The 22,946-nt window shown below is 36.8% G+C and overlaps 1 protein-coding gene across 2 annotated transcripts; it reads left to right on the plus strand.

The window, feature by feature from the left end:
- The first annotated feature begins 1,666 nt into the window (after positions 1–1,666).
- On the plus strand, positions 1,667–22,616 carry kif5ba (kinesin family member 5B, a). 2 transcript variants are annotated; one of them, XM_081374226.1, is made up of 26 exons: positions 1,667–1,992; positions 9,496–9,583; positions 9,674–9,747; positions 10,536–10,640; positions 10,759–10,807; positions 10,970–11,025; positions 11,141–11,228; positions 11,346–11,470; positions 11,550–11,654; positions 13,908–14,053; positions 14,244–14,392; positions 14,692–14,900; positions 15,611–15,679; positions 15,772–15,978; positions 16,083–16,226; positions 17,188–17,376; positions 17,525–17,642; positions 17,748–17,803; positions 17,890–17,999; positions 18,198–18,299; positions 18,547–18,607; positions 18,724–18,795; positions 19,036–19,140; positions 19,347–19,563; positions 19,696–19,837; positions 20,843–22,616. In XM_081374226.1, the coding sequence occupies exons 1-26, from the start codon at positions 1,867–1,869 to the stop codon at positions 20,844–20,846; spliced, it is 2,916 nt and encodes a 971-aa protein (XP_081230352.1). In that variant the 5' UTR covers positions 1,667–1,866; the 3' UTR covers positions 20,847–22,616. The 2 variants fall into 2 exon arrangements, with proteins under 2 accessions (XP_081230352.1, XP_081230353.1); XM_081374227.1 differs by having other exon boundaries at positions 17,191–17,376; positions 20,843–22,615.
- Positions 22,617–22,946: the final 330 nt, after the last annotated feature.

Genomic DNA, 22,946 nt, shown 5'->3' on the forward strand with positions numbered 1-22,946 from the left:
TCTTTGTTCTATTATATTCATCTATGCTTGTAATTTATTATTTTCTATACAGATGCAATACCCTACAAAATTACCCCAGTCATCCTAAAATGATTAATTCTTTACAAATAGAGCTATTCAAATCATCAGGTGAAATTGTTTTCATATCGCAATATAGATATCACACAAAAAAACTAAATAATTTCGCAATGTCAGTTTTTCCCCCAATATCGTGCAGCCCTAATATATAGCATGTGATATTATCAATAAAAATATAAGTAAAATATTATCACATTAATCTAATAATAGTTGTAATGTTACGTAAGAATGAAAGAATAACAACAATGAATAATCTTCATTGTAACCAATAGGACAAATAATATTCATATTGTCTGTCAATGCTGTAAATAAAAAAATGAGAGAACCAAAGGCCTTTATGTCATTTATTCTGACCTACTTATTTAAACTTGGAATCTGAGTTTATGACATCTTAGTTATGAATTAACAACCTTGCAGGTCAAAGGTGTTGCTGTTCATTCTGTTTAAATAGGAAACAAAGTGCAGAAAACATGCAGTGTGATCAACAGTTGAACAACTCAGATTTTACTTCAATAAAAAGAAGCAGAGAAAGTTTGTCTTTGAATTGTAAGACAATCAATTAGACAATTATCACATTTTCATTTGTGGATGTAATGTTTCTCATGCAGGACATATGAGTTTACTATAATAATATATCCTGCTGAAACCTAGGAATAGACATTTGGCCTCTGTAGAATTTCTCTGACAGCATACATCACAGTTTTAAATCTGGATGTCCTGTAAAGAGCAGCACATTCAGGGCTTTGCAGAGATACCAAATGTTTGGAGGTGAAACCATGACAACTCCCTCTCCTTGGTCTTTAAAAATGACTGAATTATCAAATTTAGCACTTTTGTGGAAATATGATCATATTTTGTAATTATTATTTAAATCTGACTAATTTTCAAATTGTTTGTCAGAAATCAACATCTCAGGAAATTGTTATGGGGTTTCAAATCAGAATATGACTTCATTTATGAAATCGATTTTATACATGTCCACTATATGGACACTAGGACAGCATATCGGGCATTTTTGGAGACACAAGTGAATAGGGAATTGATTATGGAAAGAAATTACACCTTATATCATTAATCTTATGAAATATGAGATAGTCTTATGAAAATATTCCCAATTTTTGCTCCAATTATTACACGTCTTGTATCATGGTCCCCCCAAAACACATTAACATGCAGATTAGATACAGTGTATAGATGCATTGCATAGAACGAGAATGGCATTTATGGCCATGATTACACGCATTGCATAAAGTAAAATGGTATATCAAATCATTCTGTTATATCTTTCACAGTTGAGAATCATCCTTATTCAAAGTTTGGATTAAAAAAAAAAACTTGATTGGTGAATGAAACAAAAACGTTGTTTCTGCCTATATATGTCTTTTAATAAATAAATAAATAAATGGGTATAAAGAGGACATAGCATAACATAGGGAAAAATTATTTAAAAATGTATTTAATCCATTTGCTTCTTATATACTCCAAACAATGTAATGACCTAAAAAAAACTTCATTCACAAAAGTTTTGTAATTCAAAAATAAGTTCTGGTTCTCAGGAGGATATCATTGTTATTTTCTGTTTGCTCTTGATGACGGGCGTGATGTGACGTCACCGAACCGGAGGCCGGGTGATCCTCCAACGCGGCGCTTAGTCACACGGGCCAGGAATCAACAACCCAGGCCGGAATTTCGGAACGAGGCAGTGTCCCCACCCCTCCGTCCGTGTCTGTATCCGTTTGTGTGCGTGTGTTCTGGCCGGTGCTCTCGTGATTCGGTAACCGGGGGAAGATGGCGGACCCGGCGGAGTGCACCATTAAAGTCATGTGCCGTTTCAGGCCGTTAAACAGCTCGGAGGTGACAAGAGGGGACAAATACGTAGCGAAATTTCAGGGAGAGGACAGCGTCGTGATTGGGGTGAGTGTTATTTTGGGATAGGGTTATTTTTTTTTATATAGTTTATCCTTCGGTTGGTCTCGCGCGAGCGGCTAATGCTAATGACCGCAGCCCAGTACCACCGGAATTTGTCACAACCTGTTAATCTGAATAATTGACACCGACACCAGCCACTGCCTCCGGTCCGGTGCCGCCCGAAACCGACGGTTTAATTCAGATATAAGTATTAATTTAGTTCATTTCTGTGTCGTTTCCTCATCAGCTTCATGCTAACCGTGTTAGCCACACCTGCACATTCAACGCGGAAACACTGTCAGTTTTACACTTTTGAAAAAGCAAAAACTTATTTTGTTTATTTATTCGGTTCATGATACGGATTGGTTGCACATTGTAGGTTATGATGATCATTTCAAACCTCTAATTGCATTGTTATGTGTAGATGTTGAATGAGCAGGAAACTCCACATTTGCGTTTGTAAATAACTTACTGAGATATCAGAAATGTTTTCAAATGTTTTGGTATCAAGAACCCCCAAATATGATCCAATTTCCAATATTTCCCTTCATAAAAAATTACTTTAAGCATTATATGTTAATGGCCAGACTCATTCATAAATATTAATTTGTGTGGGGAAATTTGTCAATTTTATAGAAGGATTTAATAATAATTAAATTTTATGTTTTTATATTTAATCAAAAAGCAAATTGTATATTAAAAAAAGGGGAAATGTTTTCTTTAAAAAAAAAATGCTTTGGTTAAATTTTGTAAAAAATAATTATTTTTCTCATGTTATGCCCCCCTATTGTGGCCCATTTTGAGTTTTGCGGACCCTAGTTTGAAAACCCCAGCTCTATAACATCAGCAGTCACATATGCACTTAATTATATAGTTACATTATGTGTCTAAATTACAGGTGAAATTGAACATAAGGTTGTTCATTGGGTGAAATGAGAATAAAGGCTCAGTTAGCCTATAACTTTAATGGGTTTTTATTGAACCAAAGACCTGAATGTGATGTCCCTTTTAAAAGGAACCAGTAGAGATGTTGATGTTCCTGGTGCGATCCGTATGTACAGTGAGAAACATGAGTCATAGTGCTGCACTAGGATCTACTTTTATTTATGGGTGGGGACTGGGGAATTGATTGATCGATTGTCACTGTGCTTAGATTATCTTTAAACCCAGTTCAAACATGACAGGCCTGTTATATTCAGTATTCTGTTATAAACTCTGAAGCTTTTCACTAAACCATCATGGCATGACAAATGACATTTGAAAGCCAACATCAGTGTGCAGTGGTGTTCTGAAGTTTAGAAAACAAAACATCAAATGTAAATTATGTCCCAGTTACTTAATGTTGTCACATTTTCCGGGTTAAATATTACATTAAAAAATATATATTTTGTATTTTTACATTAACAATGTAATTAATGTTCTATTTATTTAAACCAAGTATAAATCTCATCAAGTTAGTGTTTTAAGCATTTTACATTTATTCCAAAATAATAAAGGCAGCAACAATTTAAACAATACATTTTATTTGTGAACTGATGTTCAGCTGTTCTTTTTAAGAGTCAACTTATTTTCATTAGTCATAAAGCTTGGTAAACTCTGGTCACAGACACGGAGATGTACCTTTAATTTCAGAAAGCTGTTTGCTCACTTTGATGTAACATAAAGCGGCCATATCTAAGTGGCTGAGCTGTTTACTTACTTTTTAATTACCCTTCCCATTAACGCCATCATTTTATTAATTCAGACTGGTTCCCAACTGCGGAACACGCACAAAAACAAGAGGTGGGTTTTATCGCGTGAGCCAATCATGGTGCAATTGAGTCACTGCCTCCTCTCATGTGACTTTTCCCCATTCACTCTCAATTACCCCCCCCCCCCCCCACTAAGGACAGTGTTCCTTTAGAAAAAAAACTTGCGATTTATCCACTTTTTTTTTATGTCACATTTTGTAATATTTCTTTGCGTTCTTTTATTTGTGTACTATGGATTTTCTCATACAATTTGAGAAAGTACTGCCTCCCATGAGTACTCGGAGGAAACTCCCTGCTATGTGGCAAGCTGTCTCAATCATATGAGTGACCACCATCCCTTTTAATGTAAATAATGATGATTTCATAGAGCAGTTTTTCTTGTACATCTGGTTCAATTTCACAAATCTTTTATGATAATGTGGTGGATCAAGAATTCCTGTCTGGTGGTTACAGAGTGTGTGTACTTTCCAGAAAGACCGGCTCTGAAACGGATATGTTTGTGTTTGTTCACTCCTCACTCTGTTAATACTCCTCTTCTATGTGTATGTAGACAATGTGAGAGAATGCCCAGGAACTGGAGTCTCCTTCAGGCTTATCCACTGTAATTTAAGTGAAAAGAGTGTGTGTGAGCACTAGAGGAAGGTGAGATAATGCTTTGGAAATAGAGAGCGCTCCACCCTGTGCAGCCCCTGGGACTCTGTGTATGTGTAAGTGAGATGAGAAAATAGTTAGGTAAGAAAGTGCCTCAATTAGAACTCTGGAAAATGTTCTGTTCTCACAGGAGAATGGCCTCAGTTCTGTATCAGCACTGTGTCCGGCCCATAATGGCACTTTTCTACTTCGTTATCGGTTCCCAAAACAAATTTGAAAATAAATTTGCGACAGTATGTAACTTCATAAATGGGCCATTCTACAGAATTGGTGCAAACTGCTGTCCCTCATCCAAAAAACACATTTGAAAAGCATTTAATTATTAAAATCTTAGATGTTTACTAAGATCCTTCAATTATCTATTGAAACCCACAATAATATTTAAGATATCAGTAAGCTTTATATATATAAAATCATAATTTATGGGCTACTTTCAATTAGGAGGTGGCTGTCCCAAACCCTAACCCCTAAATTTCAACTTGTGAAAATGATATTGAATAATTTTTTGCAAATTTTTCCATTCTTGTTTTAAAAAAAATATATTTTTTTTTTTTTAAAAATGAAGTTAAAAAAAATATTTATTTTATATTTTATTTTTAAATCATGAAACTTTATCTAAAAAAACATGTCCCGCATTTTCATGTCACTACCAAAACAGTGAATGTTGTAGTCCATTGGCTGAGACTGATTTTAACCACACTCCTACATTTTTGATCAGGAAATATTCCTGTGTCCCTCTCTCTCATGTGCTATATGGTGAGTAGATTGATCCCATCATTTTGAGGTAAATGTGTTCTAAAGTCTAAAAATCTGTGTGTAACTTTAAGGAATGTCACTACCAAACTCATTTTTTCTGCTATTGAGAATTTTTTTTGGGATGTTATTCCATAAAATTTAGTTGTTATATGTGTTCAACTGTTCTGACCAGTGATGGGTAACCATGTGCTGATTAGCATCTTCGAGCTAGGCTCAAAAGTTATCTAAAATTGTCACTACCAAAACAGTCACAACCGAAACATTTTCTTGAAGTTTCGGTTGTGACATTGTTTTGGTAGTGACAAAAGGGAACACATAATCCTTTATTTGGAGGAATAAACTACATTTTAGTACAGTTATGCAAATAATTACTACTGTAGTATGTTTTAGTAGTGTTTTAGAATGCAATATTCTGTTAAAATTCTGTAATGTGATGAGGTTACAATTACTTAAGGTTGCAGTCCATGATACTAGCTTAGGTGTAAGGTTGTTGTCAGTAATGTTAATTTCTATGATTAACTTGGCAAGGAGAATGACATAAAACACCAACATGCCTAAAAAAAATAGAAAAACTACAACAGAGAGACAGAGAGAATACAAACAAAGGTTGAGGGAAGACCCAGTGAAGTACGAGGAATACTTAAGGAAAGAAAATGAAAGAAATAAGAAACGAAGGGAAGAAGGAAAGTTGAAGAGTCTCAGTGAATTATCTGACAGGGAGCAAAGACATGTCAGAAAAGCATGGAGGAAAAGACAGAAAAGACACAGGATGATGGTGAAAAGACAAAAAGAGATGGAGACATTTTGCAGGGCTTCCACACCACCTAGCACTTCCAGTGAGGGTGATCAGACACCAGTACACACACACACACACACACACACACACACACACACACAGTTCAGTGGTTCTGGAGATTTATCTGAATGAGGAAAATTATTCTGAAATTAATGTATTATGTAAACACACACACACACACACACACACACACACACACACACACACACACACACACACACACACACAGAGTTCAGTGGTTCTGGAGATTTATCTGAATAACTCATAAACAAAATGTTGAAAATGTGAAAATAAAACAAAGTGGTTCTGAGTCTACATTGTAAGTTGTTGTTTTTTTAGGAAGAAAAATCTATGAGCATACCTCTTCTCACTTGCACCTCAAGACCCAAAATATAGAATAGCTCTAGGTGTTCTTATAAGATATTTACTGTCAGATGTGTGTCTGCTATATGTACTGACTGCATATGTGCATCATAGTTATTTATTTATATTAACATAAAATGTGGACAGTCTGATTCAGCCATGGCAAACTAATTATTGTGGTCACTACCAAAACATTACTGTCACTACCAAAAATGTGCAGTCACTACCGTAACATGGGATGTTTTGTCAAAAATAAAGTATATTGAATTATCAACTAAGATGTTATGATAGTGTTTGGTTCAATGCATATTAATACTAATGAATCCTTAACTTTGAAATCAGTACGATAAACTTTATGCCTTCTACAAAGAAAGATTGGGTTCAAAATACAACAAATCTTATAAATCACACTTAAAATATTATTAAAATTATAATCTTTATTGATTTAACCAGTAAAAATGTTTTTTAAAAATAGAAAAAATATATATTTATAAGGTAGATGTAAACAAAATCTTAATAGGTCATTATAAGCCTTCTTAATAAATTATTTAATATTGTGTTTCGGTAGTGACAAATTTGGGGAGAAGGAAAATATTCCAGCATTTTCTGAAAATACAATATGAGAATTAACTGCACAATTACTAGAAAAGCATACCTTGGATATTATACAATTTGCATACATGCAAAATTTGTGGGAAAAAACAAAAAAATTTCAAGATGTTTCCAACTCTGACTTTGCACCAATTCTGTAGAATGGCCCAAATACAATAATTATAATATTATAGAATGTATTATTTATTATTTTTATAATAATGTTTAATTGTGTTATTAATAGTGTCAAAAACAAGAATAAAATGATTAAAGGGGGTCAAGACGTGGATTTTTTTATTTTTTTTTTTTAATATTCCTTGAGATTCACTTATAATGTTATTTATTTTTGCAAAATAACAAAACAAATAGAAATGCGAAAATTTTGAACCCTCTGTCTGAAATAATCTGTTTTAAAGGGCGGCTCCTTTAAGGCTTGTCAGTAAACATCCACTGTTATGATTCGCTAACATCACTGCATAGGAAACAGTATCAACACCCCCTTATTAATGTATGCGAGTAAGTGTTTTGAAAACATTCTCCATATAAAACCATAATTTACAGACAAAGCAAAGCATTATGAAAAGGTTTGTGATGCAGCTGCTGTCAGATACAGTACAGTTGGATCAGTTCAACAAAAGTTTATTTGCAAACTCTATATTACTCTGCCTCGTTCACAAAACAAAATGTTTTGTGACATAAACATATAATCCTTCAACGCCATTAAAATAAAACCATACCACTTGTTTCTGACGTTGATATCCTTCTGAAGTCTGTACAAAAAAAATTTACATTCAGTATAATTAATTATTAGCTTTATCAACTCACTAACCCACTGCAGTTCCCTCATGAACCCTTATTTTGGGAAACCATGGAATTCAGGAACATGCTTTTTCTGGCAGTCACTAGTTTTCCTCCACTGGTTTTAGCTCATTTGCCGATATTTAAAATCTGCACATTTTAACTGGCTTAATACTTGCGGCTACAGAAAAAGCATTTTACAGACTGTAAACCAGCGGCCCTGCTCGGGAAAGGCTGTTAAACTTTTTATTTCCCCTGTCATTCCCTCTAGACTTTGGACATCATAAGACAGTCATTCAGCCGGATATTTCAAACGACTGCCTTCTTTTTGTCATGCATTGTCATGTTGATTGATAACAACATTTAATTTTGTAGTCTAAAGTTTTTGTTTTGTTCTTGTTTAGGGTGGGTAGGTTTTCGTTGATAATTTTCATCAACTTTAAAAAAAAAAATATTTGATTAAATGAATCTGCCATAATCTGATGATTAAACAATTATGTAGGCTTCTTCTTGTCTCAACAAAGATATGGGACACTTATGGTTTGACATTGCGCTGACTGCATAAAAACAAGGTAGCACAGTAGTCAAAGATTAAACTTTTTTTGATCCGGTGAGAAAATTAGGCTAATGTAAATTGTTGTGTCATAGTGGCTGTCTGTACAGTATGATGGCTGGAAGGGTGTGCTAGTTTGTGTAATTTGTTCCAGTACTGGACTGGTCCTGACCTGCTCTTTTTGTCCCTGGAGGTCTTAAGTGTGTCCTTTTGATGCAAGTTTGTTTATTGCGTGTCTGAATTTACCAGAAATCTCTGAAAAAGTGTTATGTTAGTAAGGCATTAATTGACTTCCCCTCAGCCCAAACTCCATGGAAGAGCTTATAGTTTGGAGCCAAAGAGTTGGCAATCTTTCTTAGTCACTTTGCACTTTAGCAGAAGCTGAATCTGCAGTCTTTGTGTTGGCAGTCCAGAGCTTTATCCATTAGGCTACCATCACCACGATTGGATGGTATCTGTGTTTTGTTAAAGGGCGTTCACCCTCTTGTGTTGTTGAATGCAATTTTTTAACCATTTCCCCCAGTCCTTAAAATAATAAATATGTTCTTTGTTCAGCCATAGATATCACCTTGCCTTTAAAGGAAAAAAATAATCCCATCATGCCAGTTCTTCAGGAGGTGCAGTAGGATTTGCTTTAAGTTGTTGGCTGTGATAATGAATTTGTTGGTGGCATGTGGTCTTTGCTGCCTGCTGATGTAATCATCACTGACACAATATATGCATTTTTACATTGAGAATTGTCAAAACTGTCTACCAAGACAATGTAAGTGCATGGAGTAGCACAAAAAGACACAAACACAAAGGTTAATAAACGGAGCAATTCCAATAGGGTCCTCACACCATCAGTGCTCAGGCCCTAACGAGTATGCTACAGTAGTGCTACGTTAGGACACAGAACTTGGAGCAAGTTAAATGAATGGTTTTCTCACCGGTGTAGTACCACTTTCCTTTGTGATGTTTCATACCCACATATGTTATTTACATTAATGCTGGAGTTTTTAATTAATTGTACAATTCAGTATTTGATGAGAAAAGCCATATTTTTACTGGCCATATATTTGGTCATTCCCTCGCTGCTTGTCAGCTGATCAGTTCAAGCATTTGAATTCTATATTCTGTAACAATTTAGTCTGTTCCATGTTTTGTGACGGTAAACTCTTGAAAACCTAAAAAGAAATGATCTAATGGTACTTTGTCCTAAATGGTTCTAAATGCATTTAATTTTATATTTGTTTTTCTCCTCTCTACAGGGTAAACCGTATGCGTTTGACAGAGTTTTCCAGTCCAACACGTCTCAGGAGCAAGTGTACACGGCCTGCGCTCAACAAATCGTCAAAGGTAAAAGCAACATGTCTCATGATAGACCTCCGAATCAAAGCAAAAAGACAGAACATGCAATGAGTCTTAATCATGAATGTGTTCCCACAGATGTGCTTGGTGGATATAACGGTACCATTTTCGCCTATGGTCAGACGTCATCAGGCAAAACGCACACAATGGAGGTGAGTGAGAAATGTTGAAATATCTCAGCTACGGTGAAAAGTCAAGAATTATGTGCAAACTTACTTTCACATACTCGCATGAGATTATTTTTTCCAAATTTGATCTGTGGATGATCTTTTAGTGTTGTTTGATAGCAGTGAAGTGTAATGCAGTGAAGTGAATTTATTCATAATCAGGTTCAGTTTATTATCATGACACTTTATACTATACAAATGACTTCAGAGCTGCTTTACAGTGAAAATCAGTGTAAATGAAAACCTTCAACCTGTTTGAGGCTTAAAGTGTTCAGTATATAATATACCGTTAAAAAAAAAAGGTCAGTACAATTATATTCAGCACGGATTGATTAAAAATGACAGTAAATATGTAATGTTACAAAAGTTTTCTATTTCAAATAAATTCTGTTCTTCAAACTTTATCAAAGCATTTAGAAATTAGAATGATTTCTGAAGGTGCATGTGACACTAAAGGGCAAGGCTGGAGTAATTATGCTGAATATTCAACTTTGCCATTTAAAAAAACAACAATTGAAAACAGATCTTTTAAATAGCAGTAATATTCAACAATTGCTCTGTTTTTGACTATTTTTGATCAAATAAATGCAGCCTTGGTGAAAGATTCTTTTTTCAAAAACATAAAAAAAATATTGCTGACTCCAAACTTTCGAATGGTATTATATAACTGAACATAATAGTGGAGCAAACTGGCTGTTTTAGGCAAGTAGTGTTGTGAAGAATTGCTTGTTTTATTCCACTTTTATGACTGAGGTATTGTGGTTGTTCTCTAGGGAAATCTTCATGACACAGATGCAATGGGAATTATTCCCAGAATAGTACAAGACATCTTTAACTACATTTACTCTATGGATGAAAATCTGGAGTTCCACATTAAAGTAAGTTATTGCAATTACACAATCTTTCATTTTTATGCTTTCTTCTCATTCATTGGAACCTTGTTGCATCATTTCAAGTTGGATCCGTTCTCTTGATAGTATGGTTTAACTTTGACAGGTGTCATATTTTGAGATATACTTGGATAAGATTCGGGACCTATTGGATGGTGAGTGTGGAAGTGGTTCTAAGCCTCACATCTACCAACCAATTGATCTAAACATAACATAATCAGAAATCATTTTAAGATGATCTCAAATTCAAAGGTAAAATTATAATGCTCCTTTCATTGTGCCATAATATCTTTTTTCTCTCTATCTTTGTCTTGTAGTTTCAAAGACTAATTTATCTGTACATGAAGACAAAAACAGGGTTCCTTATGTCAAGGTGAGTTCCTGAAACCTTGCACCAGTGTCCCATTAAAATCTTAACGCCAAGTGGTAAATGCCACTTATCTTTAGAGAATATAAGTTGTTTGTTATAATTGTCTTCCTGGTTTTAGGGTTGCACTGAGCGATTTGTTTGCAGTCCCGACGAAGTGATGGACACTATTGACGAGGGCAAATCTAACAGACATGTAGCTGTGACAAGTATGAATACACAGACTCAAAACAAAGAATATATTCAATAAAGAGAATAAAATACAATTATCCAGACAATGTAAGGTGTGATTTATAGTTGTAATAATGTCTATGTGTGTGTCTTAGACATGAATGAGCACAGCTCCAGGAGTCACAGTATCTTCCAGATCAATGTGAAGCAGGAGAACACTCAGACAGAACAGAAGCTCAGTGGGAAACTCTACCTGGTCGACTTGGCTGGCAGCGAGAAGGTGTGTGTGTGTTAAACTTTAGTCTTGTAGTTCAGTAAAACATGAGCAGAGTGTGTTGAACTCTTGCATTCTCTCACAGGTCAGTAAGACAGGAGCTGAAGGCGCAGTACTGGATGAAGCCAAAAACATCAACAAGTCTCTGTCATCCCTGGGCAACGTGATATCAGCCTTAGCCGAGGGCTCGGTGAGTCACATACTCACGCAGACATGCTCACAGGCTTTTAGATGAGATCTGTACACTCTTTGTTTCTAGTGTTTGGCTCCTAGAGCAGTGAGGATAGCTTGTATGAGTTCAGAGATTCACTTCAGCTTTGTCCAATTCAGTTTTCTGTTCTTTATCAGTATGACCAATAATGCTACTTGCGTAAAACCAATGAAAGGACAACTCAAAATAACATATGAAGTAATTCAAAATAATGTCATTAATTTTAGCTTGGGTGTGGTATAGTTCTCACATTGCTCCGTAGGAATTGTCCCTGTTACTGTAAGTTGCTTTAGATACAATCATCTTTAAAATTATCACTAATTGATTTGATCAAATACAATACAGAATTAAAGAACAAGTAAAAAATTGAGTATGATACTGACAGTGAAGATTTGGTGGGAAGTAGACCAGACCAGACTGGAAACATAGTGTTCCTCACATGATGGGCAGCACAGCTGTACTGTGCTCATAGTACACAGCAGTCCATGTGTTCTCTTCATAGGCTGGACAGTTTAAAGCTGTGATACTCAGGACCTAGCCTGGTAATACCAAACTCTGCTACTTTGCTTTGCTTTGTAGACAGAGTCTGGAATGGCATAATAGAAAAGCGTTTTCTTTCTCGCGGGGGGCGCTTGTCTCAAGTTTAAAATCATTGGTTATCCGTAAGCCAATCACATAATGTATCTAACTTCCACTGTAAACACATGTATGATGCGAAAACAAAACCATCGAGCGAAATACCGGAGTGAACATGGCTGTGAACGACTTTTGCAGATTATGTGAAGTAATGTGAAGTGTCTACGTCATCACGGCTCTCAGCCCGCCCTCTGTTCATTGATTGGTCGGCTGTTTTCAGGCCGGAGGAAAACGGAAAGCTATTACGCTGTCTCAGACTGAGTACAGAAGCGAAATCAAATTGAGCGGAAGTACGAAGTCTGACGTAGTCAGGCTACTCAGGACCAGCTGAGCGAGCAAACTCTTTTCTGTGCTGCAAGGCCTTATTTTAGTCTGAGCTGTATTGGAGAAGCTAAATTGAAGCTGGGATCAGACCACACAATATTTTTTTTGTGTTACAATATTCACTGTCAGTTTATGCAATTATTTTTGTCGTGGATGTTACAGTTATAACATGTCATACATACATTGCTTGCCATGTTTAACGATGTGCGTGATGTCCATTGAGAAGTCAGAATAAGCGACTTCTAGAAACAAGAGTGTAAACAAACAATGGCTACCGAAGTGGCGTGTTTTGTACTGGCTGTCTTGCTAGCTTAATACTTATTCCAGCACTCACCGTGTTGTTAAAGCACCTCCACTGTCGTTCACCAGCATTTATCTTTTTTTCACTCTGTTGTGGTAGTCCCTTGAGGAAGCATCATAAAGGCAGGAGTATTGTTGCCATAGCTCAACGAACCTTTCCTTCATTGCATAATTCCAATTAGCAGCACCAATGCCATCGCCTCTTTAGTTTCGCCATGTTTGAAAGCTGTGTACGGAAGAGCTTCTGTGCTCCTATAGGGCAACGTCACAGATGTGACACATGTTACTCTTTCTGTCGGGACACAGATGCTGCATGTCATGCTATGACATACTATACAAAATAAAATCATTGGCCCATCATTGGCAAATCATTACGACACTTTATGTCAAACAGATCGGGCCAATATCGGCTAATATCGTGTTGTCTGAACCCGGCATAACCAAAACTTGCATGCTACATTGAAGCTACTTAGAGGGCAATGCATTTGACCCACAAATTTGTGTGTGTATATATTAAAAACGGAACATATTATTATCATAGACACAATCTGATATCAATTCAGGCGTCAGAATCAATCTGGAACATACATTTACATTTAAATACATATTGTTATTATAGATATTATAATATTATAATGTCGGTGTATGAATGAGTGAGTGAATGGGTGAATGTGAGGCTATATGTAAAGTGCTTTGGTGGCCATAGGTCTGTGAAAGCGCTATATAAATGCAGTCCATTTACCGTTATAATATTAAACATTTTAATTAATGTAAGTTGATCAAAAGTAGTACATTTTAAATTTTGAACATTTTCTTTAAATCAATAAAGAGCGCAATTTTGCAAATTGTCTTCTGGGAATGCCTTTGAGTAAAGACTGTTGTACTCCTGAAACTTAATCACAAATTTAAATCTGTTTTATTAATGTCTGTTGATCTAATTCTATCCGGAATCTCTCTTTGTTTCTTTCTCAGGCATATGTTCCTTACAGAGATAGTAAAATGACAAGGATCTTGCAGGATTCTTTGGGTGGGAACTGCAGGACCACCATTGTCATCTGCTGTTCTCCTTCCTCGTACAATGAAGCTGAGACCAAATCCACTCTTATGTTTGGACAGAGGTGAGGAGATGCATTCATATTTGTCCAACTTTATCACTTAGTCTTTTCTCTCCATTCATAATAAATGTGTCACTGTCATTGGTGTCATTTATGCAAGAATAATTACAAGCTCAATGTATTTATGCAAACAACGGTGTGAGGAGAAAAACACCAGAGGTGTACAGCTGTGATTGTGTTTGTGTGTTTGCAGAGCCAAGACCATTAAGAACACAGTGAGTGTGAATGTGGAGCTGACAGCAGAGCAATGGAAGAAGAAATATGAGAGGGAGAAAGAACGAAACAAGAGCCTGCGAAACACCATCACATGGCTGGAGAATGAACTTAACCGCTGGAGAAACGGTCAGATGGCCATTTGTTTTTATAGTTATTTATTTTTATATTACATTTGTGAAACAGTTTTGCTATTGCATTCAAAACTTTTTTTAACACTTGTTTATTATGCATTGACATCCAGTCTAAAACCACTTGTGAAATGCTTCTATTTTGCATTTTTGAGTCTTTAATTTATATGATTCATTGTACATAACTTTTATTCAAAATAAAAATAAAAATAACTGTCCTGAAATATTATATTTAGGTTTGAACTTTTGAAAGTGCACCTCTGCAGTACCTCAAGGTCCTCTCTGTGTGTCCTCCAGGTGAAACAGTACCTGCAGAGGAGCAGTACGATAAGGAAAAGGCTAATGCTGAAGTGTTGGCGCTGGATAACACGATTAATAATGATAAATTTGCATCCACACCAAGCATGCCGCCTGTGCCAGGAATGCTCGGGGCCCGACTCACCGATTCTGAGAAGGAGAAATGTGAGGTTGAACTCACCAAACTGTACGAGCAACTTGACGACAAGGTGCAGACATGCATGTAACATAAAAATGAAGCAGATTTCTGTCATCTATCTAATGATTCTGGGTGCTTTCACACTTTCGCACCCGGATGCGATTTGACATCAGATTTCAGTTTGCTTGAATGATGTGAACGCTGTTTTCCAAACTTGGGTTGCGCACACGTGAACTGACCCCAAGTCTGCATTGAAAGGCTGATCTGGGCTGTACAGTTCATGTGAACTCCAGTGCGGTTCGCTGCTGATATGAACGCTATCGTACTAAATTTCAGAAGTGAACCGTTTGTGTTTTTGTATGTTTTCAGTTCTCACTCACTTTCCTGACAAGTGCACTGCAAGCAGAGAGAATGTATTCCCTTGTTCTTTCGAACGTTTGCAGTACATTCGCGGCAGATAGACGCAAGTGCCATTATGTGCTGACACTTTTGAAACAAAATCAGAGGTTCATAAAAACCAAAATATAAAAGTGATGTGAGTGACGCCATCTATTTTGCTGCCTTCTCCTGCGTTGTAGTAGCCCTGCGGGGTAGCAATCGAACCTAGTGTTAAAGCACCCTGAATCTACAAAAATTCCACAGAAGGACCACAGGCACTATACATAATTAATATTGTTAAACCATGGTCAGTTTTCATAAAGATGATGTTAGACTTTCATTATCACAAACATATTCAGCTTCAATGAGAGCTTGTTTTTTTCTCATCTCATCTCTCTCCAGGATGAAGAGATTAATCAGCAGTCTCAGTTGGTGGAGAAGCTTAAGCAGCAGATGTTGGACCAAGAGGAGGTTAGTGAGCTCTCATGTGCACATATGTAAATGAATATTAGTAGGTAAACACTGTATATTCATGCTCACAAATGTTTGTGTGTGTGTTGCAGCTGCTGGCCTCGTCACGGCGAGACCATGATAACCTGCAGGCGGAGCTGAATCGTCTGCAGATGGAGAACGATGCGTCTAAAGAGGAGGTGAAGGAGGTGCTGCAGGCCCTGGAGGAGCTTGCCGTCAACTATGATCAGAAGAGTCAGGAGGTGGAGGACAAAACCAAGGAGTTTGAAGCACTCAGTGAGGAACTTAGTCAGAAATCTGTAAGTGCCGGAAGGGCTAATTAATATATCAGTCTTTTGCTTACGGTCGGCCTGCTGTGTGAAGAATGACACTAAACTTGACTTTAAAACGCTCTCTGTTTCAGAGCACCCTGGCATCTATAGACTCAGAACTACAGAAACTGAAGGAAATGGCAAATCACCAGAAGAAGAGGGTAACTGAGATGATGTCGTCACTACTCAAAGATTTGACTGAGATTGGCATTGCTGTGGGCAACAATGACATCAAGGTGAATGACAGGTTTTTTTTTTTTAAAATTTAAGGTGAAGTGTGTAAGTTCTGCTAAAGTAGAATTGCCAAACTAAATTTTAAACACTCCCCCATTTACTATTGGTCTGATAGACCGGCCCCCAAACTCACACCAATGTTTGAACCAATGTTGCTGTGTTTTTGATGCTTAAACAGAAATTATATAAAGTGCCCCTATTATACGTTTACAAGGTCAAAAAAACACTTAATTTTCTCATGATAAACATTGCAGCATCACCTCTTTTTTCAGTGTCTGAAATGGTTCGATAAAGGATTCAGTATTCAGACTAAACCACTTCTTTCTGCGAGACTACTCTGCTCTGATTGGTCAGATGGCCCAGTCTGTTGTGATTGGTCTACTGCTTACAGCACGTGTCAGAAACTAAACGCCCATTACCATAAATTAATTTCCGCTTTTTACTATATCTATCCGAGTCCTCATCCTTTGGAAGTGCATGCAAAGTTCTTTTTACTTTCACAGCACAGAAGGCACTTCTTGATGTCGAAAACATGAACCAAACTTTTCCAGGCCTCAGCTACAACTACAGTTTGAGGGCAGGTCAAATTTGATCATGTTCACAGGCACCCAATGTAGACCAAAGGCTGGCATTATGCAAATAATGCAGACTTTTACATTCACAAACCGCTGTATTACACACTACATGAAAGGTTATATCTGAAAAAGCAGAATAGGGGCACTTTAATAGCACCACAGTATTTATACTGTTGTTATAACCAAGTGTCTGTATTTATAAAGTGTCTATTCAAATATGATGCCATCTTTATTGATTTTAACAAAGACTTATACACCACCTTTTAATAGCTTATTATTTAGTAACTTTATATAGTAGCTTTAATAACTATAATTAGTTGATTTTTGGACTAAACTTTACTTTAAACAAAGCATAACAATATTGAGTAATCTCTCTCTGTCTTTGCAGCAGCATGAAGGCAGTGGTCTTATAGACGAAGAGTTCACTGTAGCCAGACTCTATATCAGTAAGATGAAGTCAGAAGTCAAATCGATGGTCAAACGTTGCAAGCAGTTGGAAAACACACAGTCTGAGAGCAACAAGAAGGTGGATGAATCTGAGAAGGAGCTTGCGGCGTGCCAGTTACGCATCTCACAGGTACGGTTTCACACTCTTCTGCTGGATACTGCCTCCTAAAACACTTTTTTCATACATGGCAAACCTTTGTACTATAATCTACTAAACAATAAAGTTATGAATAAAGTAACAAGTACTTTATATTAACAAATAGATGTTTGTTTTGCAGCATGAGGCGAAAATTAAATCTCTGAGTGAGTATCTGCAGAACGTAGAGCATAAGAAGAGACAGCTGGAAGAGGACGTGGATTCCCTTAATGAGGAGCTGGTCAAAATCAACGCACAGGGTACACAGACTCATGCAGATAAATATCATGCATCTACATGTACTTTTTCAAAACGGTCTGTAATTTTCTGTGCTTCTAATATTTTGTGTGTGTTTGTGGCCACAGAGAAAGTTCATGCAATGGAGAAGGAGAGTGAGATTCAGAGTGCCAATGAGGTGAAGGTAAGAAATGTGTATACACACATAAAAATGAGCTTGTTCAGTTTGGATGTTTATTTTAATTTTAATGCGAGTGTTTGTGTGTTTAGGATGCTGTTGAGAAGCAGATCCAGAGTCACAGGGAGGCCCATCAGAAACAGATCAGCAGCCTGAGAGACGAGCTGGAAACCAAAGAGAAACTTATCACTGAACTTCAAGAGTACGATACACATTTCAGTCAAAATAAAGCAATATCAGTCGGAAATTCAACTTTTAAAGTGCATGTTAATATACTGACTGATTTTAAGATGTATGACAGTCATAACTAATCTATAGCTTTACATCAGAGTTAATAGTTGATTTACAGCAGTAATAATAATACAGCAGTAGCTAATAAATTCTCTCTCTTTCTCTCTAGTCTAAATCAGAAGATCATGCTGGAGCAGGAACGTTTGAGGGTGGAACATGAGAAACTCAAATCCAATGACCAGGAGAAGAGCCGCAAACTACATGAGCTCACGTATGTAAAGCACAGTCAGTTCTGTTCATCTTCCTCATTGTAGAGGTTGAGCTGTTAAAACCTTGTTTATGAGCGAAATCTCCCTTGTTTCTGTTGTACATCTGAAGAGTTGTGCCGGAATATTTGCACAAAGCATTAATACACCTGCATTGTGTATTTATTTGAAATGTATATTAAATTAAAGTTGTTGATGGATTGCTTGTCTTTAGTGATGTGCTGTTTTAATGGTTTTGTGTGTGCATTACAGTTTGATGCAGGACCGCAGGGAACAGGCCAAACAGGATCTAAAAGGCTTGGAGGAGACTGTGGTGAGTGCAATTCCTCATTTCAGCACTAGACGGACAACAGATGACAATTGTATTCACATGATGTAGCCATCATGTGGCCTGTACATTTAAATATTGCTATTTTCTATCTATTTAAGGCCAAGGAGCTGCAGACTTTGCACAACCTCAGGAAATTGTTTGTTCAGGATCTGGCTACTCGTGTTAAAAAGGTGGGAGTGGATTTTTTGTAAATCATCCTTTAATTTTCATGTCTACTGTGTCTGTTATTTTTTTGAAAGTAAACTTTATTCTGCCATTTTGGTCGAATGTAAATCCATATATTTAGTTTCTTACTAAGCAGTCGACTTGGTGTTTGTTTTTTTTGTGTGTGTGTGTGTGTGTGTGTGTGTGTGTGTGTGTGTGTGTGTGTGTGTGTGTGTGTGTGTGTGTGTGTGTGTGTGTGTGTGTAGAGTGCAGAGATGGACTCTGATGAAACTGGCGGCAGTGCTGCTCAGAAGCAGAAGATCTCTTTCCTGGAGAACAATCTAGAACAACTCACCAAGGTTCACAAACAGGTAAATCCAAACCAGAAAGGTCCCCTTAATGATTCACACATGTTAGCAAATGTTTTTACCAGTTCAAAATCAAAATGTATAAACTCTTACTTAAATATTTCCCTTTTATAGTCAATTATGCTTTCAAAACAACAATACAGTTTACTAAATGAAGAAAAAGAATAAATCAGGTAATTTAAACAATGTTGTCTGTCTTTATTCTTTAGCTGGTGCGTGATAATGCTGACCTGCGCTGTGAGCTTCCTAAACTGGAGAAGCGTCTGCGGGCAACAGCGGAGCGTGTGAAGGCTCTGGAGTCGGCGCTCAAAGAGGCCAAAGAGAACGCAGCCCGCGACCGCAAACGCTACCAGCTGGAGGTGGACCGCATCAAAGAGGCCGTGAGAGCCAAAAACATGGCCCGCAGAGGACACTCCGCACAGATAGGTGACTGCACAACTCTCCTTGATAATAAAATGAATGTCTGGTGTCTGTAATTTGGCCTTATAAAAATGAAAAAGTTGATTTTAGTGACCGTGATCTTTTCTTTCACGATTTGCCTCTATTCTCTGGTTGTAGCTAAACCCATCAGGCCTGGACAGCAACCTGTAGCTTCTCCTACACACCCCAATGTGCTGCGTGGAGGCGGTGGAGTCGGCGTCCTCAACCAGAACAGCCAACCTATGCCCATCAGAGGAGGAGGCGCTAAACAAGAGAAGAGGTTCGTAAGAGAGAATCTGGGGCTTTTGTTTGTAGGAAGACCATAATGCCATCACATTTGCTGTCATTTTATTTGAAGCTTTTCTGACAGGCAGGTTTTTGGAAAATATTTTGACAATTTAATTCACATAATAATAATGTCTAACAGTAATTACAATTAATAAATGTAACAATAGATTTTTTTATTTTAAAAAAAATTATAATAAAAATTCAAATTAACAATAATTAGAAAATAAACAATCAATTTATCAATTAATCTTTTTTTTGTATCTGTATAGCCAGACTTCACTGTAGTTTTGTAAACTGTATGCAGTGAGGACGTTATCCTGCCGCAGCCAGTGATATTAATGGTTCCTGGTTCAAGACCAGCAGGTTTAATGGGCTGGTTAGTAGCCACATATTCCACCTAGACAATACTCCAGATAATGGTTATACATTTTTTATTTTTTTTAAAAAAGCCAATGTCGATTCTCATTTTATTATGAGCTCTGTTGCATTCTTTTTTGCCAGCAGACTCTCCTTTGTTTCTCCTTTTTTTTTTTTTTTTTTTTTTTTTTAAGGCGATTCCCCTGTGGTTCGAATTTAGTGCGCTTGTTGTGGCAACTAACCTATGACACTCCCACACCATACACACCTCTAGGTAGCCAGATCAAATGTTCTCTATTTACGGATATGACAAGACACACACGGGCGGGTGACGTATGTACGTAATTTCCCGCGAAAACCGTCCCGTCAGATCTAAAATATAAACACTTATAATAGGCTTACCATAGGTAATCAGGGTAAAACAAAAACACGTTTTAGGATTGATGTATTCATTATTTACATTTTTTACATTTTAAAGATAAAAATTACATTGTTTAACATTAACGAACAATAAATGAAAGTACAGTATGAACATCCTCATGGGCAGAGTGGGATTGTTGAGTATGAAAATCCCTTGGTTTGTTTAGCACAACTTTATTGAATCATGCTTTCTCACTGTCTTCTTTTCTTGTCTTTTTAGCTGAAGACGAGTTTTTTTCCCTCACTACCGAAGCTACGAGAATGCAAGAAGTCTTCATGGAAATGTCATTCCATTAACATAATCCCTCCTGCTGGTGCACATGGGGGGACGTCCCAATCGAAATATTCAAGGCTGTACAGTTCCACTTCCCATCTGTTTTGTTTTTTTCCCTCCAAAGCAAATTATTTTATGAATATTGCACTCACACGTGCACCAAACACGATATAACAAGGAAATCAAGAAATAAACGTAAGCAAAGTGAACAATTGACCACGGCCCAGAAGCCTGTGCTATCAGCTGTAATGTGTCCAAACACCTGCAGTCCTCAGCTGCTCTCTGCACACCTGTAACCTGTGTTAAAACTACTGCCTGATAACTGTGCAAAAGATCTCGCTCCTGGCTTCACTTCATACGGGTCAGCGTCTAGACTGCATCAAGCTTGAATAGAAAAATACCTGAATAGAGAATATGCAAGCGTGCTCGTCAGCAGATCGCCCGTTTTACTACAAACTCAGATATTCCTGTGTGAAAGTACTCTGAACAGGTGCAGATCTGAAACCCCATGGTTTTAACTTTCTGTAGTAACTAATGGTTGTAAAGGGGAAGGTGGAGAGGATTGTAGACATGAGGAACCAGGCCTTACACAACAGGCTAATGCTGTGTCTCAATTTAAACATGCGGTTGCAAAGGCAAATGCTTTTTTTAACAAAAACAAATGAAGGTTGTCCTGTCCTGCTTTTCGCCCATATCACGCCTTGCATATCAAAATTCTTATTTGATGAGTTATTGTCTATATTTAAGATTATTCTATTATTCATACTTTTCTGCCTGTATCCTTAATACATAACTATATATTTAAATGTTTTGGATTTGTATGTTGTGGTCAGTTTACATCTGTTGAAGTCCTCACGTGACATCATTGCTTGCTTGCTCTGCCACTGTTACTGATCAACCAATCAGTTTAGCAGAATGATGGTATGGGCTGGCTTGTGTTTCAAACCTTAACTTGTATCTCCAAGAGGACATTGCAGAAAAGTGTTGCTTATTTTTTAACTCTCTTTAAGAAGAGGTTCAAGGAATGTGGATCATTTTTATTGAAGCTAGCCTTAAATGATTTTATTTAGACTGTACACTCCTGATATTGTTGAAAGAAAGCTTATGAATTGTGAATTACAGGACATGACAACCTTCAGTGTCATTATTGCTTTCTGGGTGTTTTTATACCTTTAATTGACGTCACAAGGACCATTGAGAGCGCAGTTGTGTTATTAGCCCTAAATTCGTCCCTTTTCAGTGCATGAAGGATAATTAATTGATGTTCATGGGGAATGCCACACATTTAATGAAAACTTCAAATAAATAGCTAATTTTTTTATTACTGTGTAATAGTAACTCCATGACTGATTGACAGAGAGTTCCACCAATGGACAAAGCCACTGGATCATTCCAACAGTACAAAGTGTTATTGGAAGATTCTGGTTGAAGGGAAAGAGTGAGAGGGGATGAAATTACTGATGACACTTTTTTTTTCTGGATGGACTGCATGATGTATGTGTGATTAAATCTATATTCTGAAACATGAAGTTCCTTTCTCCTTTTTTTGTTACCTGTGATTTGATGTGTAGTTAAGCTTATGAAAAATGCATCACACATGTAAATGACAATGAAAATCTTTATTGCCAGTCAGTCAGATTTTCTTTTTACCAACCATTTTATCCTGTCGCTTCATATAAAAGCAGCTCTCTACAAAATAAAACAAATGCACTAAGCATTAAATATTGTTTTGTTTTTTTTCACAGTTGAGTGCTCAGTAAAAACTTGAATTGAATTTTGTTGCATAGACAGTTTCATTGTCACTTTCCCTGGTAGTGAATGTGTAATTGACAATCTTTTTGACTGATTTTCTTGTGTGGACCCAGTTTGGGCTACGACAAAAGTTAAAAATAGTAGGGGGAAAAAGGATAATACAAATAAAAATATGTTGCTCTATTTCCTTTTCGGAGCTTGACAATATAAATATAGTTTTGACACAAAATGACTTGGATCTGGAGAGACTGGGTGAGTAAATTGTCTCTGAGTTTTTATTGTTGGTTGAACTATCCCT

Source organism: Scardinius erythrophthalmus (assembly GCF_964197995.2).
Source record: "Scardinius erythrophthalmus genome assembly, chromosome: 9".
Taxonomy (NCBI): Eukaryota; Metazoa; Chordata; class Actinopteri; order Cypriniformes; family Leuciscidae; genus Scardinius; species Scardinius erythrophthalmus.